This window comes from Nicotiana sylvestris, chromosome 7, assembly GCF_000393655.2.
Source record: "Nicotiana sylvestris chromosome 7, ASM39365v2, whole genome shotgun sequence".
Taxonomy (NCBI): domain Eukaryota; kingdom Viridiplantae; phylum Streptophyta; class Magnoliopsida; order Solanales; family Solanaceae; genus Nicotiana; species Nicotiana sylvestris.
Window position 1 is genome coordinate 87,312,975 of NC_091063.1, and position 25,100 is coordinate 87,338,074.

Genomic DNA, 25,100 nt, shown 5'->3' on the forward strand with positions numbered 1-25,100 from the left:
ATCAAAATCAAGTACAGAACACTTACCCCAATCCATGTGGTAAAATCACCTCCCAATCTCCCAAATCTGAGCTACCCAACTCAAAATATGACCAAATGAACAAACCATTGATATTATATGTTTCTACCTAGCTGCTCTGCCTCGTTTCTTGTGCTGAACGATCTCGAAGCCCGCTTTTGATGCCTCCCATGGATTCCTCGTGAAATTTCAGTCAAGTTAGGCTTTGAACCACTCCACTTGACCTTATAATGAAGGAGATATGTTACTTTCATATTTGGAAATAGTGCAGATTTTTAAATACGAATTCAGTAACAATTTTGTAATTAATCTGAAAAATCTAGCAAACCAATTCTTAGTAAAATGACCATAAATTCCCCATACGATGTTGAAACTTGATGCTTTTAGTTTCTATGGTTCCAAAATTACGAACAAATATAATGGTTCAATCAAAATAGAAATTGGAGCTCATTTGCTTAATGTGGTACCATTTGTGCTTCAAGAAACGACGTCGAAACAGAAAAAAACGAGCACAACATAGCCCAAACCTATTCGAAACTCACCCGAGCCGCGAGACCCCGTCTGAATAAGCCAACAAGTCCCATAATATAACACGGACTTACTCGAGGCCTCAAATCACTCATAAAAACATCAAAACCACGAATCACATCTCAAATCAAACTTAATGAACTTTTGAACTTTCAGCTTCCAAAACTCGTGCCGAACCATATCAAATCAACTCGGAATGAACTCAAATTTTGCACACTAGTCCTAAATAACATAATGAAGCTCTTTCAATACCCGTAACCACAATACGAACCTGATATCATTAAAGTCAACCCCCAGTCAAACTTATGAACATTCTAAATCTTCAAATTGCCAATTTTCGCCAACTAGTGCCGAAACCTTCTAAAAATATCCAAATGCAAATTCGGGTGTACGCCGAAGTCCAAAATCACCATCCGGACCTAACAGAACCATCAAAACTCCGATCCGAGGTCAAATACTCAAAAATCAAACTTGGTCAATTCTTCCTAACTTAAAATGTCATAGTTGAGAATCATTCTTCCAAATCAATCCCGAACAGCTTGAAAATCGAAATCGACCATACACACAAATCATAATACATAATATGAAGCTATTCAAAGTCTCAAACCACCGAATGGAATGCTAAAGCTCAAAACGACCAGTCGGATCATTACAGGAACTTACTAGTACTAATTCTAGGTAATATTGGATTGAGACGGATATAAATGAAAGAGCATGCAAAATGAGGATTTATATAGCCAGCCGGTCCCAACTTGAGGGGTAGTAACTTTTGTACTGTTATTAGGATCCATTACAGGTGAAAATGAAATTCCTGTGCGCTTACTTAAAGCATTATTCCACAAGGAGAAAATGAAAATCAAATCAAATTGCTGTACTAAAGTATGCAATATACAGAAGTAATAATCTTTTTTTTGTTGCCATTTCATCTCTTTGTTCTACAACTATGGGTAATAAGAGCACCTGCAGGTGGACTTGTCATCTCTAACTGACATCTCCCATGTAACCAGTAAGAGTAATGAATTAGGCCAATATTAGCTCTAACTTTGAAAGTTCCTCTGATGTTATAAACAACTCTGTTGCTTAGGACCTGCTTTTGGAGTTTGAAAGCTGATATTGGTGGCAAATAAACCAAGCTAGATATCATGTGAACTGGTATTAGCCGTGTTTCGTGTCGTCTCTGAGTGAAAGGTTGAAGAACTTGAGTTGCTATTAGACTATCTGAAAAATATAGCTCAATATCCAAATGTTCAAATCTCACATCAAGCTTTCTGTTTGGATTGGTGAAATTTGCAATAAATGTAAAATCACCATTCATATATTGTGGGGAGTCTAAGTAGATGAGACTGAGGCTAGCATTAGATGTATCAAAGAGTGGATTTCTTGGTTTAATAGAAAGGAATATGACTAGTGTGACAATCCCAAAACATATAAGAAGTAAGCAGAATATCATGCATAGGATTGCAACTAACCATACTCCAGGATTTGTCCGTTTACGTTGTCGTGGTACAATATATTGTACTGGTTTTGTCTTACTTTCAAATGGGATTTCTGGTGTCAAAGGTTGATTCAGGGCATGTTTTGACACGACAATTTGGTTCATAGGAGATGGTTTTGGTACGCCGCGTTTATGTGATGGTACTGGTGGTGGTGTTGGTAACGGCGATGGAGTAAGGGGAAACATCTTAGGAGAAGTATATTCAGGAGAAAAGAAGCTCAAGCTCTCAGAAGAAGTCATGGAAAATGAATTATGAGAGGAAAGATGAACGAATGAATCTTGGATCTACTTATTAAGATGAAGTTAGAAGTGGATTAAGGAAAGTAAAAGGGAAAGAAGCTTTTGATTAAGGGAGGTGATGGACCCCTTTGTTGTTTTATTATACTATTTGGTAAAGGTAATGAGAGTAGGAACTAAAGTTAGGCCATTGATGTTTTGATTTGAATTGTGTGCTTGCTTTTTGCATATTTCAATCACTGTATTTTTATTCAGGAAAAATACAAAAGCAAAGTGGCCCAGCACGGGGCTCTACAACTTTTATTTTGGGGTCTAATTTGCCCTGCACTTTCCACTTTTTCTTGAAATTCTACTAATTTGGGAGTAGAACATTGACCTGTCAAATGGACAATAGTTGATTGTATTTGGAGGACTTCATCTGCAGCATTAGTTGCCTTTTGGTTTTGATACGTTAATACTTACACACTAAGAAAGTAGTATGAAGAAAGAAAGTCAGAAAACTATGTGGTTAAGAAAATTCATTGTTCTACATGTTTAAATAAAGAGAAAATGGCTGCTTTATAGTTTCTATAAGCATCGCCCCCAAACACACATAGAGTCGTTTGGTAGGATGCATTAGATAAAATAATGAATGCATTAGCTTTGTGTATTAATAATACATTATTTAGTATATATTTTAAACATATGCATTAGTTATGCAAGCATTAGCTATACATCCTATTTGGTATTATCCTATGCATAACTAATGCATAGAAAACAATGATATTAGCAATGCAATGAGTTTTAATGCATACATTAGCTTAGTTAAAGATAAAATTGTCCTTCAAAATTTATGTTTGATTAAAATAAGTTAGTTAGTATATTAATGCAAGTTCAAAATAATCCAAATAGTGAGAAATAAAATTATATCCCTAGTAAATAAATAAATACTTAGCATATTTTCTTTTTTATAAATAAATATTTAATTTTATTTTACAATATAGGTAGACAAATCAAATTATTTTTTGTAATCTTTTTCATATAAAATTATTTCTCAACATATATTTCTTTTAAAAAGTTAGAGTGTGAACTAGTTTTGAGGGCATTTTTGTAAACAAACAATTCTTTTAGAAATTGTGCAATGCTTTAATACATCAAACCAAACAATGAATAAGAAATATGTCAGCATAACTAACACCAGCATAACTAATGCAAGCATAATTAATACCAGCATTACTAATACACCCTATTCAGCACTATTCTTATGCACCCTACCAAATGACTCCATAATGTTTCTATAAAGATGGCCAAGCAGCGTACGGGTTCCGTAAGCTTAACTCATTTGTCTTTTCTTTCTTTCTTTCCCTATATAAATATGTTAATCAAAATAAAGCTTTTTTCAAACTTCTTAATTTGACTAGACATGAAATTTAAGAATATAAAAGAAAATTTTGAATTTTATGATATTGAACTAACCGTGTGTATAACATACCAAAAATTTCATTTGAATCTTGTAATCTCAACGTGATGACCCGACATGTCATCTTACGATTTAAAATCAAATTCTGGGTTCCGAGGCCTTTAAAACATCATTTTATCCCTTCTCGATTTGCGTGCACAGTAGGGGCGTGTTTCCGGAAAGCTTTTGTGTTGAAAGTTGATAAAAATAGGGATTTTTGATTAAAAATATCATTTGAGTTGGCTTCAGTCAACATTTTTGGTAAACAGATCCGGATTCGTATTTGAACAATCCCAATGAGTTCGTATCAAAATATGGGATACGGGCGTATGTCCAAAATCGGAATCGGAGGTCCCTAGCTCGAGTTATGAATTTTTGATGAAAATTGTAAGTCTCAAAATTTAATGGTTTTTAAAAATTGTTAATGTTTGATCTTGTTGGTATTGGGTCCGTATTTTGACTCCGGAGCCCGATACAGGTTCATTAATATTTAAGACAAATCTATGAAATTTGGTGAGAAACGGAATTGGTTTGACGTGATTCAGACGTCCGGTTGTGAAAATAGAAATTTCAAAGTGTTCTTGAGAATTTCATTTGATTTGATGCTAAATTCGTGGTTTTAAGTATTATTTTGGTGATTTGATTGCACAAGCAAGTTCGTATGATGTTTTAAGACTTGTGTGCATGTTTGGTTTGGAGCCCCGAGGGCTTGGGTGAGTTTCGGATAGGCTACAGAGTGGAATTGGACTTAGGCATTGCTGATATCTGCAATTTTTGGGAATTGGCATTTGATTTCGCATTTGCGATATTAGAGTTTGCATTTGCGAGCTACTCATCGCAAATGCGAAGAGAAGCTGGGCCATACAGTCTTCGCAATTGTGAAGAATTCTTCGCATTTGCAAAGTAAAGCTGGGAGGGGCAGTGATCGCAATTGCGATCATTTTGTCTCATTTGCGAAGATTCAAATTCGCAATTGCGAAGCTCAGGTCGCAAATGCGACATTTGCAACTGATGAAAATGGACTTAGACAGGATTTTCATCCATTGTTCAAAAAATCAAAACTTAAAACACAAAAGGCGTTTTTTCAAAGACTTTTTCTTCCCAAAATAATAGGTAAGTGATTCTAAACTAATTTCTTTCAATCTTTCACTTTATTTTACAAGGTTTCAACCTAGAATCTAAGGTTTCATGGTGGAATTTAGGTAGAAACTAGGGATTTGATAAATTGGGGATTTAGACCTCAAATAGAGGTCGGATTCCAAAACCAATTGCATATCCGGGCTCGGGGTGAATGGATAATCGGGTTTTGGTTCGAATTTCGGGCTTGGACCAATGTTGACTTTTTTAATAATGGCTTAAATTGAATTCTTATCGATTGTGGGTGATTCCTAAGGTTTATTTTGAAATGTTTGGTTGGTAATTTGCTAGATATTGTTGGTTCGGAGACGTGTTTGAAATGCAAAGCTGTGATTGAGCTTTGAGTGGCCTTGGAGCGAGGTAAGTGTTGTGTCTAACCATGACTTGAGAGAATTAGGAACCCTCAGACTTTGTGTTATGTGAATTCCATGTGAGTGGCATATATGCAAGGTGACGAGTGTTTATATGCCGCTAAATTATCTATTTTCCCTGATTTACTTCTTTACCTTCACTGTTTCCTTCCCCGTCTTAATTGCTATATGCTCTAGATGCTTTCCATGCTTAACTGCTACTTGTTAATTAATATCTTCTTCTGTTAACTATGTTACCTCACTTCATAGTTCCCCCAATCCCAGCTATTTGCTTAATTTGACTTGTATGTACCTTTTAACAGTGAATTGCTGGTTTGGTCTAGCGGTGCATTGTTATTTGTGAAGATTCTATATTGAACAAGGTTCCTTTTCTTGGTTCGGTTTGGTATTTATTTATCGTAAAGGCCTTGTGATTTAGCCTATTGATTTGATTGTGTACATTGGCTGTTTGGTATTGATTTGGTGGGATCGGGCTGCACACTGCAACATGTGTAATAAGGGAGGATTGATATGGTGGAATAAGGGTGAATATGTATATACGATGGGATCGGTTTGCACGCCGTAACAAGTGAAATACGGGTGGATTGATATGGTAAAATAAGGGTGAATTATGATATTAATATTGATATATGGTGGGATCGGGTTGCATGCCGTAACATATATATATATATATATATATATGTATATAATTTATTGTTATTGATATTGGTGCTAGTGGAATAAAGGAGGATTATGTAATGTTTGGTAGGATAGGGTTGCGCGACGCAACAACCTATGTGTTTCATTTTCTTGAGTTGCGTTGTCTTTCGGTACTTCTATTTGAGCTGGTAGAGATTAGTAATTTTAGACGACACTGATTTATTTTTGAGGCTGTGGTTGTCATTTTCTATTATTTATTTAATTCTATAATATTTCAATTATTCTGTCATTATTATAGAGTGCGTACAGGTTCTAGCGTAGGTGACCTGCCTTAGCCTCGTCACTACTTCATCGAGGTTAGGCTCGATATTTACCAGTACCTGGGGTCGGTTGTACTGATATTATACTCTACACACTGTGTAGATTTTGGGAACAGTCCCAGCAATGGCTACTAGAGAGCTCGAATCGGATATTCGCGGAGACTTAAGGTACGACTCTTCAACGCCCGCAACTCCTGGAGTCTCCATCCTCTATTTATTTAGCCGTGAACTTTCATTCAAACAACTTGTTATTTACTTCAGACCCTTATGCATATTATTCTAGTAGTTCGTACACTCGTGACACCAGGTTTAGGGAAATTGTAATAGATATTTGGCTAGTTCAACTTCCGCATTGTTACTTTAAATTTATTCAATTATCTAAGTTCCTCTTTATTATCTGTTTTAAGCTGTTAAAAGGAGTAGATTGTTTTAACGTTGGCTTACCTAGCAAGTGAAATGTTAGGTGCCATCACGGTCTCGATGGTGGGAATTCTGGATCGTGACAAGTTGGTATCAAAGCACTAGGTTACATAGGTCTCACGAGTCATGAGCAAACTTAGTAGAGTCTGGAGGATCGGTACGGAGATGTTTGTACTTATCTTCTGGAGGCTAGGAGTTAGGAATAGTTTCACTTCTATTATTCTCTGTCGAACGATTTTATTCTATCATTGCTGATTGAACTCTTCTATCTTGTTCTCTCGCAGATGGTGAGAATGCATACCACATCTTCAGTTGAGTGGCAGCCAGAGCCCCTAGTAGCAGCTCCTACGAGGGGAAGGGATCGAGGCCGAGGTCATGCCAGAGGTCGAGGTAGGGGCAGAGCTCAACCCCGATTTCGAGCAGCAGCACCAGTGATGGACCCTTAGATGGAGTTTGATGAGGAGGTTCTTGCCCAGACTGTGCTTGCCGGACCAGCTCAGGTCCCAGAGGGGTTCATCGCCACCCCAGTGCTTCAGGATGCTTTGGTCCATCTAGTGGGCCTTATGGAGAGTGTTGCTCAAACCGGTACATTTCGTGTGGCACCAGCCGTCTCTTAGGTTGGGGGAGGAGTCCAGACTCCTGCTACTCACACTTTGGAGAAGATGGCTCCCAGTTTCACACTCCAGCAGCCCAGCCAGTGGGGGCAGTTCCGCTGGGTGTTGCAGCACAGACCGGTGATGGATTATCTATGTCTTCTGAGGCTTTGTGGAGGTTGGATAGGTTTACCAAGCTTTTCCCAGTTCACTTTAGCTATGCATCTTCAGAGGATCCCCAAGACTATTTGGACAGCTGTAATGAGGTGTTACAGAACTTAGGGATAGTTGAGACCAATGGGGTCGACTTTGCTGCATTTCATTTGTCGGGTTCTACCAAGAAATGGTGGAGGGATTATATGCTGACCAGACCAGCTGGGTCGCTTGCTCTTACTTGGGACCAGTTCTCTAAGTTATTTCTTGAGAAGTTCCTTCCTATCACTCAGAGAGAAGACTATTAGAGGCAGTTTGAGCATTTGCAGTAGGGTTCTATGACTATCACTTAGTACGAGACTCGATTTACGGATCTGGACCGTCATGATATTCTTCTGCTTCCTACTGAGAGAGAGAGAGAGAGAGAAAGGGAGAGGGGCGAGGAGGTTTATTGAGGGACTTAATCAGCCTATCAGATTGTAGATGGCTAAGGAGACTAGGAGCGAGATTCTTTTCAAACGACAGCCAATGCCGTCAGGCGAGTTGAGATGGTACTAGGTTAAGGGAGTGGTCAGGGATCTGACAGGAGACCTCATCATTCAGGTGGTTTTAGTGGTGCCTCGTCTGGAGGTAGTGGTACTATTGGTAGAGTCCATCCTCCTAGGCCATATCATTCAGCGCTTCAGACACCTATAGTTTTTCAGGGAGTCGTGGTCATTATGTGCCTCATTCTGGATAGACAGCCTATAGTGCACCGCCAACTCCTATCAGTGCACCTCCTATTCAGAGTTATTACCATGGTCAGCCATCCCATTTGGGTCAGTCTCAGTTTTAACAGCCATAATACCAGAATGGATGTTTTGAGTGTGGTGGTTATGGGCATATTAGTAGGACTTGTCCGAATTGTTGGGAGGCATGCCACAATAGAGTTCTCGTGTCATGATTCCGGTACCTGTTGCATCATCGCCCGCTCATCCAGCAGAGGTAGAGGTCAGGCCGCTAGAGGTGGAGGCCAGGCTGCTAGAAGTGGAGGCCAGCCAACAAGAGGACTTCCTAGAGACATGGTTCAGAGCGGTGGCCCCCATCCCTGATGTTATGCTTTTCCCGCTAGGCCGGAGGCTGAGCCATCTGACGTTGTTATCACAGGTACAGTTTCAGATTGCAGTAGAGATGTCTCAGTTCTATTTGATCCGGGTTCTACATATTCATATGTGTCTTCCTATTTTGCTTCACATTTTGTTGTGCCTCGTGATTCTTTGAGTGCTCCTGTATATGTGTTCACCTCTGTAGGAGATTTTATTGTAGTAGATCGTGTCTATTGTTCGTGTGTGGTTACTATTGGAGGTCTTGAGACTAGTGTAGATCTTCTACTTCTCGATATGGTTGATTTTGATATCATTTTGGGCATGGATTGGTTGCCACCTTATCACGCTATATTGGATTGTCACACCAAGACGGTGACTTTATCCTTGCCGGGGTTGCCTCGATTAGAGTGAAGGGGGACCCTTGGACATTCTACCTGTAGGATTATCTCTTATATAAAGGCTCGACATATGGCCGAGAAGAGGTGTCTAGCTTATTTGGGTTATGTTCGTGATTCTAGTGCGGATGTTACTTTTATTGATTTTGTGCCTATTATTCGTGAGATTCCTATGGTGTTTCTTGCAGATCTGCCGGGGATGCCACTCGACAGAGATATTGACTTCTATATTGATTTGGCTCCGGGAACTCAGCCTATTTCTATTCCGCCATACCATATTGCCCCGCCAGAGTTGAAAGAACTGAAGGAGCAGTTGCAAGACTTGCTTGATAAGGGCTTTATTAGACTTAGTGTCTCTACATGGGGTGCGCCTGTGTTGCTTGTGAAGAAGAAGGATGGGTCGATGAAGATGTGCATAGATTATCGACAGTTGAACAAAGTCATTATCAAGAACAAGTATCCATGCCGAGGATTGATGGCTTATTTGATCAGCTTCAGGGTGCCAAAGTGTTTTTAAAGATTAATTTGAGGTCTAGCTACCATCAGTTGAGAATTAGGGCATCCGATGTCCCTAAGACAGCTTTTCAGACTCGGTATAGGCATTATGAGTTTCTAGTGATGTCATTTGGGCTAACAAATGCCCCAGCAACATTTACGAATTTGATGAACCGAGTGGTCAAACCCTATCTGGATTCCTTTGTGATTGTTTTTATTGATAATATCTTGATCTACTCCCGCAGTCGAGAGGAGCATGAGCAACATCTTTGGATCATTCTTCAGACTTTGAGAGACAGCAGTTATATGCTAAGTTTTCAAAATATGATTTTTGGTTGAGTTCAGTTACTTTCTTGGGTCATAGTGTATTAGTAGAGGGTATTCTGGTGGATCCTAAGAAGATTGAGGTAGTCAAAGACTGGCCTAGACCCACATCAGCTATAGAGATCTGGAGTTTCTTAGGATTGGAAGGTTATTACCGTTAGTTTGTGGAGGGTTTCTCATCTATAACAGCCCCGTTGACTAGGTTGACCCAGAAGGGTGCCCCATTAAGATAGTCGGGCGAGTGTGAGGTGAGCTTTTAGAAACTCAAGACTGCTTTGATTACGACGCTAGTGTTGGTGTTGCCCACAGGATCAGGGCCTTATACAGTATATTGTGATTCATCTTGTATTGGGCTTGGTACGGTATTGATGTAGGGTGGCAGGGTTTTTGCATATGCTTCACGGCAGCTGAAGGTTCACAAGAAGAATTACCCTGTTCACGACTTAAAGTTGGCAGCCATTGTTCATGCGCTGAATATTTAGAGGCACTATCTTTATGGTGTGTCGTATGAGGTGTTAACAGATCATCAGAGTTTGCAGTATTTGTTTTAGAAAAAGGAGATCAATTTGAGGTAGAGGGGATGGATAGAGCTATTAAAAGGCTATGATATCACCATCTTGTATCATACCGGGAAGGCTAATATGGTGGCCGATGCTTTGAGTAGGAAGTCAGCTAGTATGGGCAGCCTTGCGTACGTTCTAGTAGGTGAGAGACTGCTTGCATTAGATGTTCAGACTTTCAGTTCATGAGGTTGGATGTTTCTGAGCCCAATCGTGTTCTAGCTTGTACGGTCACTCGGTCTTCATTGTTTGAGTGCATCAGGGAGTGGCAGTATGATGACCCTTATTTGCTTGTCCTTAGGGACACAATGCGACATAAAGATGCCAGGCAGGTTACGATTGGAGATGATGGAGTTTTGAGTATGCAGGGTCGTTTTTGTGTGCCTAATGTGGATGGACTTCGTGAGTTGATTCTAGAGGAGGCCCACAGTTCTCGATATTCTATTTATCCAGGCGCCACCAATATGTATCATCTTGCGGCAACATTATTGGTGGAGGAGAATAAAGAAAGATATAGTGGCATATATGGCTCAGTGTCTAAATTGCCAGCAAGTAAAGTACGAGCATCAGAGACCTGGTGGTTTGCTTTAGAAGATAGAGATTCCTAAGTGGAAGTGGGAGCGTATCACTATGGATTTCATTGTTGGACTCCCACGGACTCAGAGGAAGTTCGATGCAGTTTGGGTTATTGTGGATAGACTGACCAAGTCAGCGTATTTCATTCCTGTTGTCACTACCCAAACCGATGGGCCGCGATGGGCACCCGGTACCTTACTCAATCGAGTACAAACATAACATATCTTTCATATCATTCTGTCATAGATAAATGAACCGGAGTAAAACATGAGGAAATACAAACTTATACATATGAAGTACGGGCCTATAAGGCCAGTATGATTTTTTTTGAATACTTGAAACATAGGCCGACAAGGACATACAAGTATCCGTATACCTGACATCTGCCTATAAGCAATACATAATATCATAAAGGTCGGGACAGGGTTCCGCCATACTAATCAATACATGTACTAATCATACTGACCAAAGAAGCAACTCCGGAGCAAATGGAGTGCACCAACACCTTCCCTGAGCTGATAGCCTACTTAGAGGACTCTCGACCTGTCTATCAGGACCTGCGAGCATGAAACGCAGTGTCCCCAAGAAAAAGGGACGTCTGTACTAATAATGTACCGAGTATGTAAGGAATGAAAATCAGTAACAAGTAGACATGAGAGAAACATAGAGTAAAAGACTCAATAAGTATATCTGAATAACTATGTGAATCATTTAGTATTATAATATCGTGCATATGCATATAAATGTCATACCATGCATGGGTATATGCGTTCAAAATATCATCAAGCCTCTGAGGGCATCCCATCATATCATCTCGGCTACTGTGGGAAAATCATCAACGTATACCAGCTGATCAGGTGGTGGTGCGTATATAATGCCATAACCTTTTTCCATATCCCATATACATATATACACGTATATAACGCCATCTAGTCATGGGTCAATGTAAATGAATGCAATACATGAAAAGTACGTCAATAAAATCTTTCAGAATGTCATAAGACCATTATGCCTTGAGTAGTATCATGAAGTAAACTCTTTTTTTTCAACTTATATATTTTTCTGAGACCCATGAACAGATGATAGAATAATATGACACATGGGGAATCAAGAACATAAACATCTCTAATATTTCTATGAATAGAGTCATGTATGGAAATTGTGCATTTGCACGTTTCGTTTGTGTCGTATGGATCATGCCAAAAGGATAGAAGGTATAGCCTTAACATACCTACGCCGATTCTCTTGACAATCCCTCTAACATACGTCACTTGCAACAACACATAACAACGGATCGAAGTAGGGAACCTCTTTGCCGTGACCACTAGTAAGATAACAATCACCTTATTAATTATTGCATATATGAGATGTACATTTGAACCTTATAAAATAGTGAAAGATAATCATAAATGGTCATGCCATATCTAACTTCGTATTTTATTCTCACTGTTTCCATCGCATGAAAGCAGTCATACTCTCGACATGAATATATTTTGTCATGTGGATTGACTTTTGCATCTTTGTCTCGTCCCAGGACACTAAACTCATTAAGTTGTCCGTTTAAGTCATAGACTAACAAGTAATTTCCTTTATCCATATTTGTTTTTCACGATAGCCCCTTCCATAAGCTCTTTTCTCTTGAATTGTGTCTAATAATCTCTTTATCTTGGAGATTTATGGGCCCCGCACTTTGTAGATGAGTTGGCCAACTATTATTCTAAATGTGCCAACTATATGTGGACTTTAAGAGTCACATTTTTGTGACTTTGTTGGCTTTGATGTGCAGCCACGTTGGTGGATGCAATTCTTATCCAATATATCCCTAATTATTTAGGTAATGTCCCATTACCCGGCAATTAACCAATTACCCGTATAATTAAAAATTATCTCAACTTACTTAAAATACTATTCGCTTTTAACATACCTTGTACACCTTACTATCATGGTCATGTAGTACCTTGTATGGCACTTGTCCATAAATATCGGGTATTAACGCTCGACCCGTATTTTATCCCAATATGCCAAACCTGGATGAAAAATTCATCTTCTTTGACTTGCTTCCCCTCTCACCTTCACGAATTTATTCATCATTTGTTTAAAATAGTATAATCCTTATAATCTCCAAATAATCTTTTTCTTGGACTAATGTCAATTACTTTATGACAAATTCAACGTACAATACTAGAGAGTGCAACATCGTCGTAATTTAATATTGCGAGGCGTAATATCATCATAATATAATACTGCACAATGTAATATTGACGTAATATTACGGGGCATAACATCATTTCCCCCTTTGGAAAATTCATTTTTGAATGTTGACTGATGCTATTATCATTCTCATAACCCCTTTCCATCTAGGCGACCGTTCTGTAAATGAATCCCAAAGGCCAGGGCATTCCCCCCTTTAAGCCTCCTTCTCACACCACAACTTATATTCGGAATCCTTCTTATCTCGTAACTGTTGCTACCTTCTATCATGCAGCCTTTACGACTCTAATTTTGTATGTGCGCCTGACTCTTTTCTTATCTTCTAGCTTTTAGCCAATCTCTAGGATTCACTTTGTGAACATATACAAAATTATGCCAAGTTGTCCCTCAAGCGTCATTAGCTTTACTACATCTAAATAGGATATACTATACCAAAATTCTTACTTCAATTTATCGTTACTGAGGTCTGCTATCAAACTCCAGGTTACTCTCGTTGCTTATTCTATATGTATAAATCTAAGTCCTTTAATGTTTCTTCATTGTTGTTCATCTTAAGAATGATGGCCTAATCTCACCCCATACTTTGTATATTTTATCCATCCATTGTTGATTCACCTCAATATTGATCTACAATGTACCACTGATAACTTGAAACCTCTTACATAATTACTAGAGCTCACGTTTCATATAAGAATATTAGAAGTGATTTTCCCGATCCACTTGGGGTGATACTGTACTTCCATAACTGTATTTCATAGCTTTCTAATGTGATTTACCCTACGTGGGTATTTTAATCCTGTACAATTCATGAAATCCCCCCTTGTTTTTCCTTAAATCATTACTCAATCGAAGGCCCAAACACCATCCTTCATCTATCATAATTATACCCTTATTCTACCGCCAGGGCAATATTCCATCTCTTTTAAATGCTATTAGTCTCAGACTGCTTTGAGGACTTATCCATTCTCGGCACCTTCTCACTCTCCCTTTCTTATCCTTCCTCTTGTCTTCCCAAAACTTTGTCGCTTTGCCATACTTTAGCTTGCGACCTACTCATATCTATTTATATAATTCGTAACCTTCCTTCAAATTGCTTGCAACATATATTTCCTTATATTATTCTGGAACATCAAGCGAGACATCACATCATTTATGTCTCTTCTTTATTCTCTTGACTAGGCCAGTCGATACCTAGAAATCATAGGCTGGAAGGTATGCCACTGGCGACGCCGCTATCATTCCTGGATATTGAATTCCCGCACTTTTAGCCTTCTATCCTAAGTAAGGACTATTCACAACCTTCTGTATTTGAGTATCTCGTACGTTATCCACCTTTACCCTAATTATCTTAAAGTTTTACGTCATATCTTCTATCGCACCTCCTATTTACCGCGCCCGCGGGGCGCGTGGGGAGTTTTCTCCAGTTGAAGGACAATCGAAACAGGATTTATTTAATTATTTCAGAGTCGCCACCTGGGAATTTTAAGGCGTCCCAAGTCACCAATTTTTTAATCCCTGAATCGAGGAGAATATGACTCTGTTTATTATTCTGCGAACCAGAAATCCTGAGTAAGGAATTCTGTTAATCCGGAAGAAGGTGTTAGGCATTTCCGAATTCCGTGGTTCTAGCACGATCGCTTAACTGTTTTTATTATTGGCTTAATCATCTTGATTTTATTAAATACATTGATGTTACATGATTTTTACTACCGCTTATACTTACTGTGATTGAGGACCCTTCTTTGAATCGAATTACGCGTACGTATATTCGTGTTATAATTTTTTTTTAAAAATGCGGAATTGTGTCACACGTACGTGTACACGATAACTTTTGGTAATATATTTATTAAACAATCATTTTTCGAAATTGTGTTGAATCAAGAATATTTGTTTTTCTTGAATAGTGAACTGTACATCTCGGGTTTTTATGAAATTGATTTAACGCCTTTGAAAAAAAATCCTTTTATTAAATATTCGCTCGAAGTTGTGCGTACGCATAATCCGAATTTTTGCTTTTAAAAATATAATCAGGGTACGCGAACGTATCCCTAATTGCGTAAAATATTTGTAATGATATTAGGGATTTTTCCACAAATTGTTTATTATATTATGAGAAATCTTCATTTAAGATATCCCTTAATTCTTGAAAAAGAATTCACAATTTATTGAATGTTGCCCATTGATTATAATTTCCGCATATAACATGTTCATCCAAGACTATTCAAATTCAAAATAAAGAATAAGGATATGATTAATACTATTCTTCACAAATACAACATATATACATATATCGAAGAATGAGGGACATATGAAACTCACAAGATAATTTATGAATGGAAGAAGTATTTTTGGACAATTTTTATTTATTTCTTATTTAGTGCAAATTCTATTTCTACTTACCATTGATATAAGTATTGCAATTTATGCTTGTACACCTCATTTTATTCTCATATATTTGCTTTTAATCTAATTGGCCTAACTATTTGGTTAATTTATTTATGAGGGCGAATAGGCATCAAATTGATAAGAAAAGAATTATACAAATTGGTTGACAATATTGCCTTACATGCAACGTATTTGTAAGTCTTGAAACATTCGTAGCACTTTAACATCATAATGAGGCATAACAACTCAACTCACTATCCACTAATGGTTCTATAAATACCTGTTATCATACCACATAAGAACGTACAACTTATATCATTCCATCCATAACTAAATCAAGTATAAGAATAAACTAGCAATATAGTTTTGATATTTTCATTCCATTCTAACAACGCCATAAGGCCTAGTAAATAGCCAATCTTTATGTCATGTTTCTTGCCTTGACAGTTCAAATATGATTAAACTAATGAGATGAAGGACTAGCATTATTACAAAGCTTTATACGAACTTTCAAAGTAAGACAATTAGCTCATAGCTATCAAATTGAATTCACTACTAATTAACTAACATGAAACGAAAGCTGAAATTTTTAACTAAAGAACTCAAATGAATAGAAGACAATATTACATTTCAAACTTTATTTATTTGTCATGTTGAATCTCTTTTTCCAACATAGAATTTAAGAGATATGTACCTGAAAATGAAGGTAGAAGGAGTGAATTTCAGCAGTAGCAGCAGTAACAAAAATCAGCAGAACAGCCAAATAATTCAACAGATTTGGGCAACAAACAGGATCCGGGGAACCCAGATGAACAATGACGATACTTTTGGGAAGTTTCAGATTTTTAACTGAACAACGATATTGAACAAATCCGGACAGATTTAATGAAGAGAATGATATTTCTGATTCTGAGACTTGGAACAAAACAGACTAAAAAATTTCAATTTTTAAACACAGAATCAACTTCAATACTAACTTCCGATGTAGAATTCTGTTTTAATGTTTCTGTTTTCCTTTCTTTCTATCTTCCTTTTCAGATTTCTGTTTCTGCTTGATTTTCCTCTTTCAATCTCCTAAAATCTGCCTTAAGCTCTATCTCTCTGTCTCAAAACTTATTTCTCTCTCTCAATTCTCTCTTATTATGAAACTGATCTAAATTCTGAAAAAACTCTCCTAAAAACTGCCTTTTAAAGTCTGTCCAGCTCCTGTATTTATACAGGGCTGTTCCTATCTTTTTAAGTGCTTCTTGGACCTTCTTCTCCTTTAAAAATCAGAAAGTTTTTCCGTTAAAACTACTTTTGAATATTTTAAAACTAAGTGCTATTTATCCTGTTTTTCAGCAGCCCCATTATCCCTTGTTCCCCTTTATTACTTAAATTATAGCCATTACATTCCATTATCAGCCCACTATTATATCATATTATCCTTACTGTTTTATCCCAGAAATATCCCAGAAATCTTACTGTAATTACTGCCTTTAAACTAAAATTCAGAATCTGTTACAAAACAGATTTCAAAATCTGTCCAGGCTTGATTATCCTTCTGATTTTAACAGCTAGAACCAATTCTAAACAACTTCCTAACACAGTTGTATCTATGCAACATTTGTAAACTTGAATTCAAACTTAACATCTCAACAACATCACACAGAATTTAACAGAACAATTCAAACTAAATTTGAAATATGTATGAATGCAGGGGCATTGTCAGTATACTGACACTGCCTGAAACCAACTGCTCAGAAATTAATACACAAATGTTTGATAAACTTTCTGACTTATTAAACAAGAACCAACTAATTAGCAAGGACTAACTAACTGATTACAACAACATGATAATAGTCAATCAAAACAGGTGAGCAGGTTATTACAATGTATTATCATAAACGGGGATTCATAATGTAACTAATCGACGAACTTAATCGAGTCGATTACACACATTGTAAACAAACATAACCAACAGAAACATTTCACTTTAGGAATCAAGTAGACGGGTAGGGAACAGTATAACAAAATTAATCAAAACAAAAATATGAAAAATCCACAAGTTATTAAACAAACGAAAATACATACAGAATATCACAAACAGAAATAGAAAAGTACCTCTGAATTTTAATCAAACTCGAACTCAACTCGGCTTTGGATTTTTGTTTGAAATCAAACAGACCTTAGTCGAAGTATTTTCCACTGAAAATACTTCGATTAAGGTCGATTAAACCTCAATCTTTACTCAATCTGAACGGAATCCGAAAGTTTGATATTTTTAGGGTTCTTGAAAATTCGATTTGGGATTTAACCATTTCTGGTCAGATTCGAGGAGAACCAAACATGATACAAGGGTGAGGGTAACCTAGGGGTCATTTGGTGTCAGCTTAAAACAAATCTGAGTTTGTTCTTGTTTGGTCCGAATCTTCAAAAGAAGATTCGAGAAGCTCGGAACTGATTCGAGCAAAACAAACAACAGATCCATACTCAGGATGACTAGGGGAAGCTATGGTGTCGATTTGGGACTGTTAGGTTTAGATCAGGTTTTCAGGCCAACCTTCGATTTAAGATTCGAAGGGTTGGGGCCTGATTTGAAGGAATCTAAGGGCATATTCGTGTAGAGGATGTTCAGGGGATCTTAGGGTGTTATTTTGGTGACCGGCGGCGTTGATGCCGCCGGGTTTCAGACGGTGGAATCCTAGGGCGGCTAGGGTTAGGAATGAGGGTTTGGGGGACGATGATGAATAGTGTAGGAGGGGGGGGGGATGTTTAGTTAGGGGCCGGGGTAAAGGCTTGGACCTTATATAGGGGTGGGGTGGATTGATATCGTCCGTTGGATTAGGTAGGATGGACGGCTAAGATCTATTCACTTAACCAAACGATGTCGTTTGATTTAAGTTAGGGGGACGGGTTGAACCGGGGCATTGGGTCGGGTAAGGATTATGGGTTAGGGTGATGAAATCTCATCCGTTGGTTGGATTTGATCCAACGGCCCTTGATGAAGGATGATGAAACGTCGTCGTTTGACGTAGCTGAATTGGACCGGACAGGCTTGTTTGGATTGGGCTTTGGAGGATTTAAAATTGTTTGGGCCTGATTTTTTTTTTGTTTTAAGATTTTTGGCCCAGAAACGTTTTACCCACTTAATTTCCACTTCTTTTAATTTCCTAATGAAATTCCCAATTATTAAATTCCTAATTAAAATAATAAAACAAAATTACCATTATAAAGATAAATTACCTATTAATATACAGACAAAACATTAATCACACAGTGAAATATTAAAACTAGAACAGACACATATTTTTGTGATTTTATTATTTATCTTTCAAATATATAATTAAATCCTATATGCATGCAACATGTATTTTATTTTAATTTTCCTTTTATTAAGACATAGTAAACATTTACGGACATAACCCAAATATTTAACACCACGCAAATTCAAAAATTACACAGTAAAAGAAATTTATTTTATTTTTTGATTTATTTTGGAGTAGTTTTCGTAAGGCAAAAATCACGTGCTCACAGCTGCCCCTCTTTGTGCGGAAACTCGAAGAGTTTTCGTGCAAAGATAAAGTGAGCGGATACGAGCGATTTTTGCCCGTTCGAATACTCCGTGGGAAGCATTTTTGAAAGATTTGACCGAACCTCTACTTCAAAGGTTTCCTACATATCCTTGGCTATAAAGGAATCAGGTCAATGTAGTTCGGGAATTTTGGGTAGCTGGGACTACCGTGGGACTGTGATGTTACTGCTGTTTCGTTCTGTTTTTACTGCTTGCTGACCTCCTTATTACACCTTACTTTAAAGGAAATACAAAAATTAAACTAGATTATGGTACAGGAATTATAAAAATCTTATCTAGATCATGCCCTTGCGTTTCTTGTTGTCTTGATATCTTGGTGACTCTTGGGAATTTGGCTTATTCCGTATTCCTTTTCACTGTGTCCCGTATTTTCTTTTGGGACTCTTGTTGTTTCTTGCTGGGGATTCTGTTGGACTCCTCTGCTTTATTGATTCTAAGTGTGCTCCTTTTTCATATGAGCGGGCTTTTGATTTCAACATTTCGATTTCATTCCTTCGTTCTTCAGGTGGGTGCCTTGACTGCTTCTTTTCTTTCTTCATCCTCATTCTCCAGGTGGACGCCTGACTTCTTCAATTCTTCATCCTCATTCTCTAGGTGGACGCCTGACTTCTTTAATTCTCATCCTCATTCTCCAGGTGGACGCCTGACTTCTTTAATTTCTTTATCCTCATTCTCCAGGTGGACGCCTGACTTCTTTAACTTCTTTATCCTCATTCTTCAGGTGGACGCCTGACTTCTTTAATTCTTCATCCTTATTCTCCAGGTGGACGCCTGACTTCTTTAACTTCTTTATCCTCATTCTTCAGGTGGACGCCTGACTTCTTTAATTCTTCATCCTCATTCTCCAGGTGGACGCCTGACTTCTTTAACTTCTTTATCCTCATTCTTCAGGTGGACGCCTGACTTCTTTAATTCTTCATCCTCATTCTCCAGGTGGACGCCTGACTTCTTTAACTTCTTTATCCTCATTCTTCAGGTGGACGCCTGACTTCTTTAATTCTTCATCCTCATTCTCCAGGTGGACGCCTGACTTCTTTAATTCTCATCCTCATTCTCCAGGTGGACGCCTGACTTCTTTAATTTCTTTATCCTCATTCTCCAGGTGGACGCCTGACTTCTTCAATTCTCATCCTCATTCTCCAGGTGGACGCCTGACTTCTTTAATTCTTTATCCTCATTCTCCAGGTGGACGCCTGACTTCTTCTTTTCTCATCCTCATTCTCCAGGTGGACGCCTGACTTCTTTAATTCCTTCATCCTCATTCTCCAGGTGGACGCCTGACTTCTTTTTAACTTTTTCATCCTCATTCTCCAGGTGGACGCCTGACTTCTTTAATTCTTATCCTCGTTCTCCAGGTGGACGCCTGACTTCTTCTTCATCCTCATTCTCCAGGTGGATGCCTGACTTCTTTAATTTTCTTTATCCTCATTCTCCAGGTGGACGCCTGACTTCTTCTTTTCTCATCCTCATTCTCCAGGTGGACGCCTGACTTCTTTAATTCCTTCATCCTCATTCTCCAGGTGGACGCCTGACTTCTTTAATTCTTATCCTCGTTCTCCAGGTGGACGCCTGACTTCTTTAATTCCTTCATCCTCATTCTCGAGGTGGACGCCTGACTTGTTTTTAACTTTTTCTTCATTCTCCAGGTGGACGCCTGACTTCTTCTTTTCTCATCCTCATTCTCCAGGTGGACGCCTGACTTCTTCAATTCTCATCCTCATTCTCCAGGTGGACGCCTGACTTCTTTAATTTCTTTATCCTCATTCTCCAGGTGGACGCCTGACTTCTTCTTTTCTCATCCTCATTCTCCAGGTGGACGCCTGACTTCTTTAATTCCTTATCCTCATTCTCCAGGTGGACGCATGACTTCTTTAATTCATCCTCGTTCTCCAGGTGGACGCCTGACTTCTTTAATTCCTTCATCCTCATTCTCCAGGTGGACGCCTGACTTCTTTTTAACTTTTTCATCCTCATTCTCCAGGTGGACGCCTGACTTCTTTAATTCTTCAGCAGGTATTTCCTGACACAAATATTGTATTTGCCCCTGTTTTAAATCAAAGAAAAATTCGTTAGTTTAAAGCAGGGTGGTTGACTGGGGTATTCTTGCCGATGGTGATACTTCTCTTCGTTTCTCTTTGTTGCCTTGGAATGGTTGAAAAGACTGTTTTGTCCTTGTAATTGATCCTTGACTATAAGATTCCCCTCTGTATGTTTTCCTTCGAACCCTTTTAACTGTAATCATATGTCCCTTCTGACTTTGCTGATCCACTTTTGATTTCACCTTTCTTACACCTATATCTTTTATCTCCCACTTTTCGTGGCCGTATTTTGCATCATGTAACCTTAAATCTTGGTAGTATACCTTGACATTCCTTCTTATTTGTTTGGAATAAAACTTATCTCAAAGCTTTTTTAGAAAAGTAAGATTTATTAGTGGCGAAACACGCTGATTTCGACAATTATAGAATGAAAAGAAAAATCCAAGTTTGGATGACTGTTGGAGAAAGAATAAAAACTTATCTGATTGGAGTTACTGGCACCAATGATCAGGGTATGCATTTCGGATTAATCAACCCAGTCTTTTAATCAATCTCCTTTCAATTGTCTCATTTTTGTTTTTGCCAAAATTTCCATAACCCAACTTCATTTTTCATTTCACAGACCTGTTGGACTTGCAATGTCTTAAAGAGTTTTCACTGATAAACTTTCCTCATTTGTTCATTTTTTCACTTCCTTTTCGCCTTATGGTGCCTACGAAGGTTTTCACCAATAAGACTCTCTCATTTTACTTTTCTCTCAACTTCCGTCGCCTTATGGTGCCCGTGTGGGTTTTCACCTATAAGACTCTCTCGTTTTTACTTTCTTTTCTTGTTTGTACCAGAGTATTATGAACCATCTTCATTTGCTTGTCTCAGCATTTTTCTAAGATTGGTCGAAAGGTCTTTCTGGTATGGGGTTAGAAATGGAAAAGCTAAACAATTTTGGTATGTGTTTAAAATTACAACTCTTGGAATCTTTTTCTTATTCCCAATACAATTCTTGCCCCAGTTCTTTGATTGGGGTCGCTTGATGTTTCTTTTTGTGCACATTTTATGTATATTGTGCACCCTATGACCGAGCCGTGAAGCGCCTACGTATCCTTCTTTGAGGAATCAGGTCAAACGTAGTTCACCAAATAGTGATGTTTTTTTTTTCAATTCATTATTATTTTTTATTTCATACTTGATTTTCATTGATTCCAAGAGAGGGTATGAAAGAAACAAGTATGGCTCAAAGGGGAAGCAAAGGGTATAGTGTTTCGGATAGCAGAATAAATTGCCTTTGTCATTCCAATCTTCGAAATAATGCTAAATACAAACATTCAAAAATTCATGCATAATATCTCTTTACCGCGTCAGAATTGATCGCGATGTCTATGCACTTGCCTTCAATGTCTGTTAAGCATAGTGCACCATTCGATAATACTCTGGTCACAATGAATGGTCCTTGCCAATTCGGGGCAAATTTGCCTTTTGCTTCAACCTGATGTGGAAGAATACGTTTCAGCACATGCTGACCTACTTCAAATTTCCGGGGACGTACCTTTTTGTTGTATGCTCTTTCTATTCTTCTTTGATATAATTGACCATGGCATACTGCGGTCAATCGTTTTTCATCAATCAAGTTTAACTGTTCTAGACGGGTTTTGACCCATTCATCATCATCAATCTTTGCTTCGGCGATGATCCGAAGGGAAGGAATCTCAACTTCTGCAGGAATTACTGCTTCAGTGCCATATACCAACAAATAAGGAGTGGCTCCTACTGAAGTGCGAACAGTAGTGCGGTATCCCAATAATGCAAATGGTAATTTTTCATGCCATTGTTTTGAACCTTCTACCATTTTCCGAAGTATCTTCTTTATGTTTTTGTTGGCTGCTTCTACTGCTCCATTCGCCTTGGGCCGATATGGGGTAGAATTACGATGTGTAATCTTAAACTGTTGACATACTTCCTTCATTAAATTGCTGTTAAGATTAGCACCGTTATCTGTGATAATCACCTTCGGGATTCCGAATCGACATATGATATTTGAGTGGACAAAATCGACCACAGCTTTCTTGGTCACTGATTTGAATGTCTTGGCCTCAACCCATTTGGTAAAATAATCAATAGCTACCAGAATGAACTTGTGCCCATTGGATGCTGCCGGCTCAATTGGTCCAATCACATCCATGCCCCAGGCAACGAAGGGCCATGGTGCCGACATTGTGTGCAACTCGGATGGTGGAGAATGAATCAAATCTCCGTGTATTTGGCATTGATGACACTTGCGCACAAAACTGATACAATCTCGCTCCATGGTAAGCCAATAGTAACCAGCTCGGAGGATTTTCTTTGCCAACACATATCCACTCATGTGGGGTCCGCAAACTCCTGAATGTACTTCAGACATGACAGCTGTAGCTTGTCTGGCATCTATGCATCTTAATAATCCAAGATCTGGTGTTCTTTTATACAAAACTCCTCCGCTCAAGAAGAATCCATTTGCTAATCGCCTAATGGTCCTCTTTTGATCTCCTGTGGCTTGTGCGGGATATATCCCCATTCTGATATACTCCTTGATGTCGTGGAACCATGGTTCACCATCAAATTCTTCTTCAACCATATTGCAATAAGCGTGCTGATCGTGGACTTGAATATGTATTGGATCTACATAAGCTTTGTCCGGATGGTGCAACATCGATGCCAGGGTAGCCAATGCATCGGCAACCTCATTATGGATTCTTGGAATATGTTGGAATTCCACTGATTGAAACCGCTGACAAAGATCATGTAGACATTGTCGGTATGGGATGAGCTTCAAGTCTCGGGTTTCCCATTCTCCTTGAATTTGATGTACCAAAAGATCCGAATCTCCCATGACTAAGATTTCTCGGATACCCATGTCTGCGGCTAGCCTTAACCCCAAAATGCAAGCTTCATATTCAGCCATATTATTGGTGCAATAAAATCGCAATTGAGCCGTAACAGGATAGTGATGCCCTGTTTCAGAAATGATTACAGCTCCTATTCCTTTCATGTTAGCGGCTCCATCAAAGAAAAGTTTCCAACCAGGCTTTTCAATTCGCTCTACCTCGTCGATATGCATTGTTTCTTCGTCAGGAAAATAAGTTTTCAACGGCTCATATTCCTTATCGACCGAGTTTTCGGCCAAATGATCGGCCAGCGCTTGAGCCTTCATTGCAGTTCGAGTCACATAGATGATGTCAAATTCTGTGAGCAATATCTGCCACTTTGCAAGTCTTCCCGTTGGCATAGGCTTTTGAAAAATGTATTTCAATGGATCCAACCGAGAAATGAGGTAAGTAGTGTAGGATGACAAATAGTGTTTCAATTTTTGAGCTACCCATGTTAGGGCGCAACATGTCTTTTCCAGATGAGTATACTTAACCTCATAAGCTGTGAACTTCTTGCTAAGGTAGTAGATGGCCTGTTCTTTTCTGCCAGTGAGGTCATGTTGCCCCAATACGCAACCAAATGAATTTTCCAAAACCGTCAAGTAAAGAATCAAAGGTCTTCCTGGCTCTGGCGGGACCAATACGGGCGGGTTTGACAAGTACCCTTTTATTTTATCGAACGCTTCTTGACACTCATCGGTCCATTTGACCGCAGCATCCTTTTTTAACAATTTGAAAAATTGGCTCACAGGTTGTCGTGAGCTGAGCAATAAACCTGCTGATGTAATTCAACCTTCCCAACAAACTCATTACTTCAGTTTTGTTCCTGGGAGATGGCAATTCTTGGATGGCTTTAATTTTTGATGGGTCTAGCTCGATGCCTCGTCGACTGACCATGAATCCCAGCAACTTTCCGGATGGAACTCCAAATGCGCATTTGGCCGGGTTAAGCTTGAGGTTGTACCTGCGAAGTCTTAAGAAGAACTTCCTCAAATCCCCAACGTGGTTGGCCTGATGCTTTGATTTTATGATCACATCATCCACGTATACCTCAATTTCCTTGTGTATCATATCATGAAACACTGTGGTCATTGCTCTCATATAGGTTGCTCCGGCGTTCTTTAAACCGAATGGCATTACCCGGTAGCAATAAGTTCCCCATGGTGTGATGAATGCCGTCTTTTCTGCATCTTCTTCATCCATTAGA

At 38.6% G+C, this 25,100-nt stretch overlaps 1 protein-coding gene across 1 annotated transcript; it reads right to left on the reverse strand.

Moving 5' to 3' along the window:
* Positions 1–1,247: 1,247 nt before the first annotated feature.
* LOC104244724 (uncharacterized protein At1g08160-like) lies at positions 1,248–2,381 on the reverse strand. The gene has a single exon (XM_009800200.2). It carries the CDS (start codon positions 2,279–2,281, stop codon positions 1,469–1,471), a length of 813 nt encoding a protein of 270 aa, XP_009798502.1. The 5' UTR covers positions 2,282–2,381; the 3' UTR covers positions 1,248–1,468.
* Positions 2,382–25,100: the final 22,719 nt, after the last annotated feature.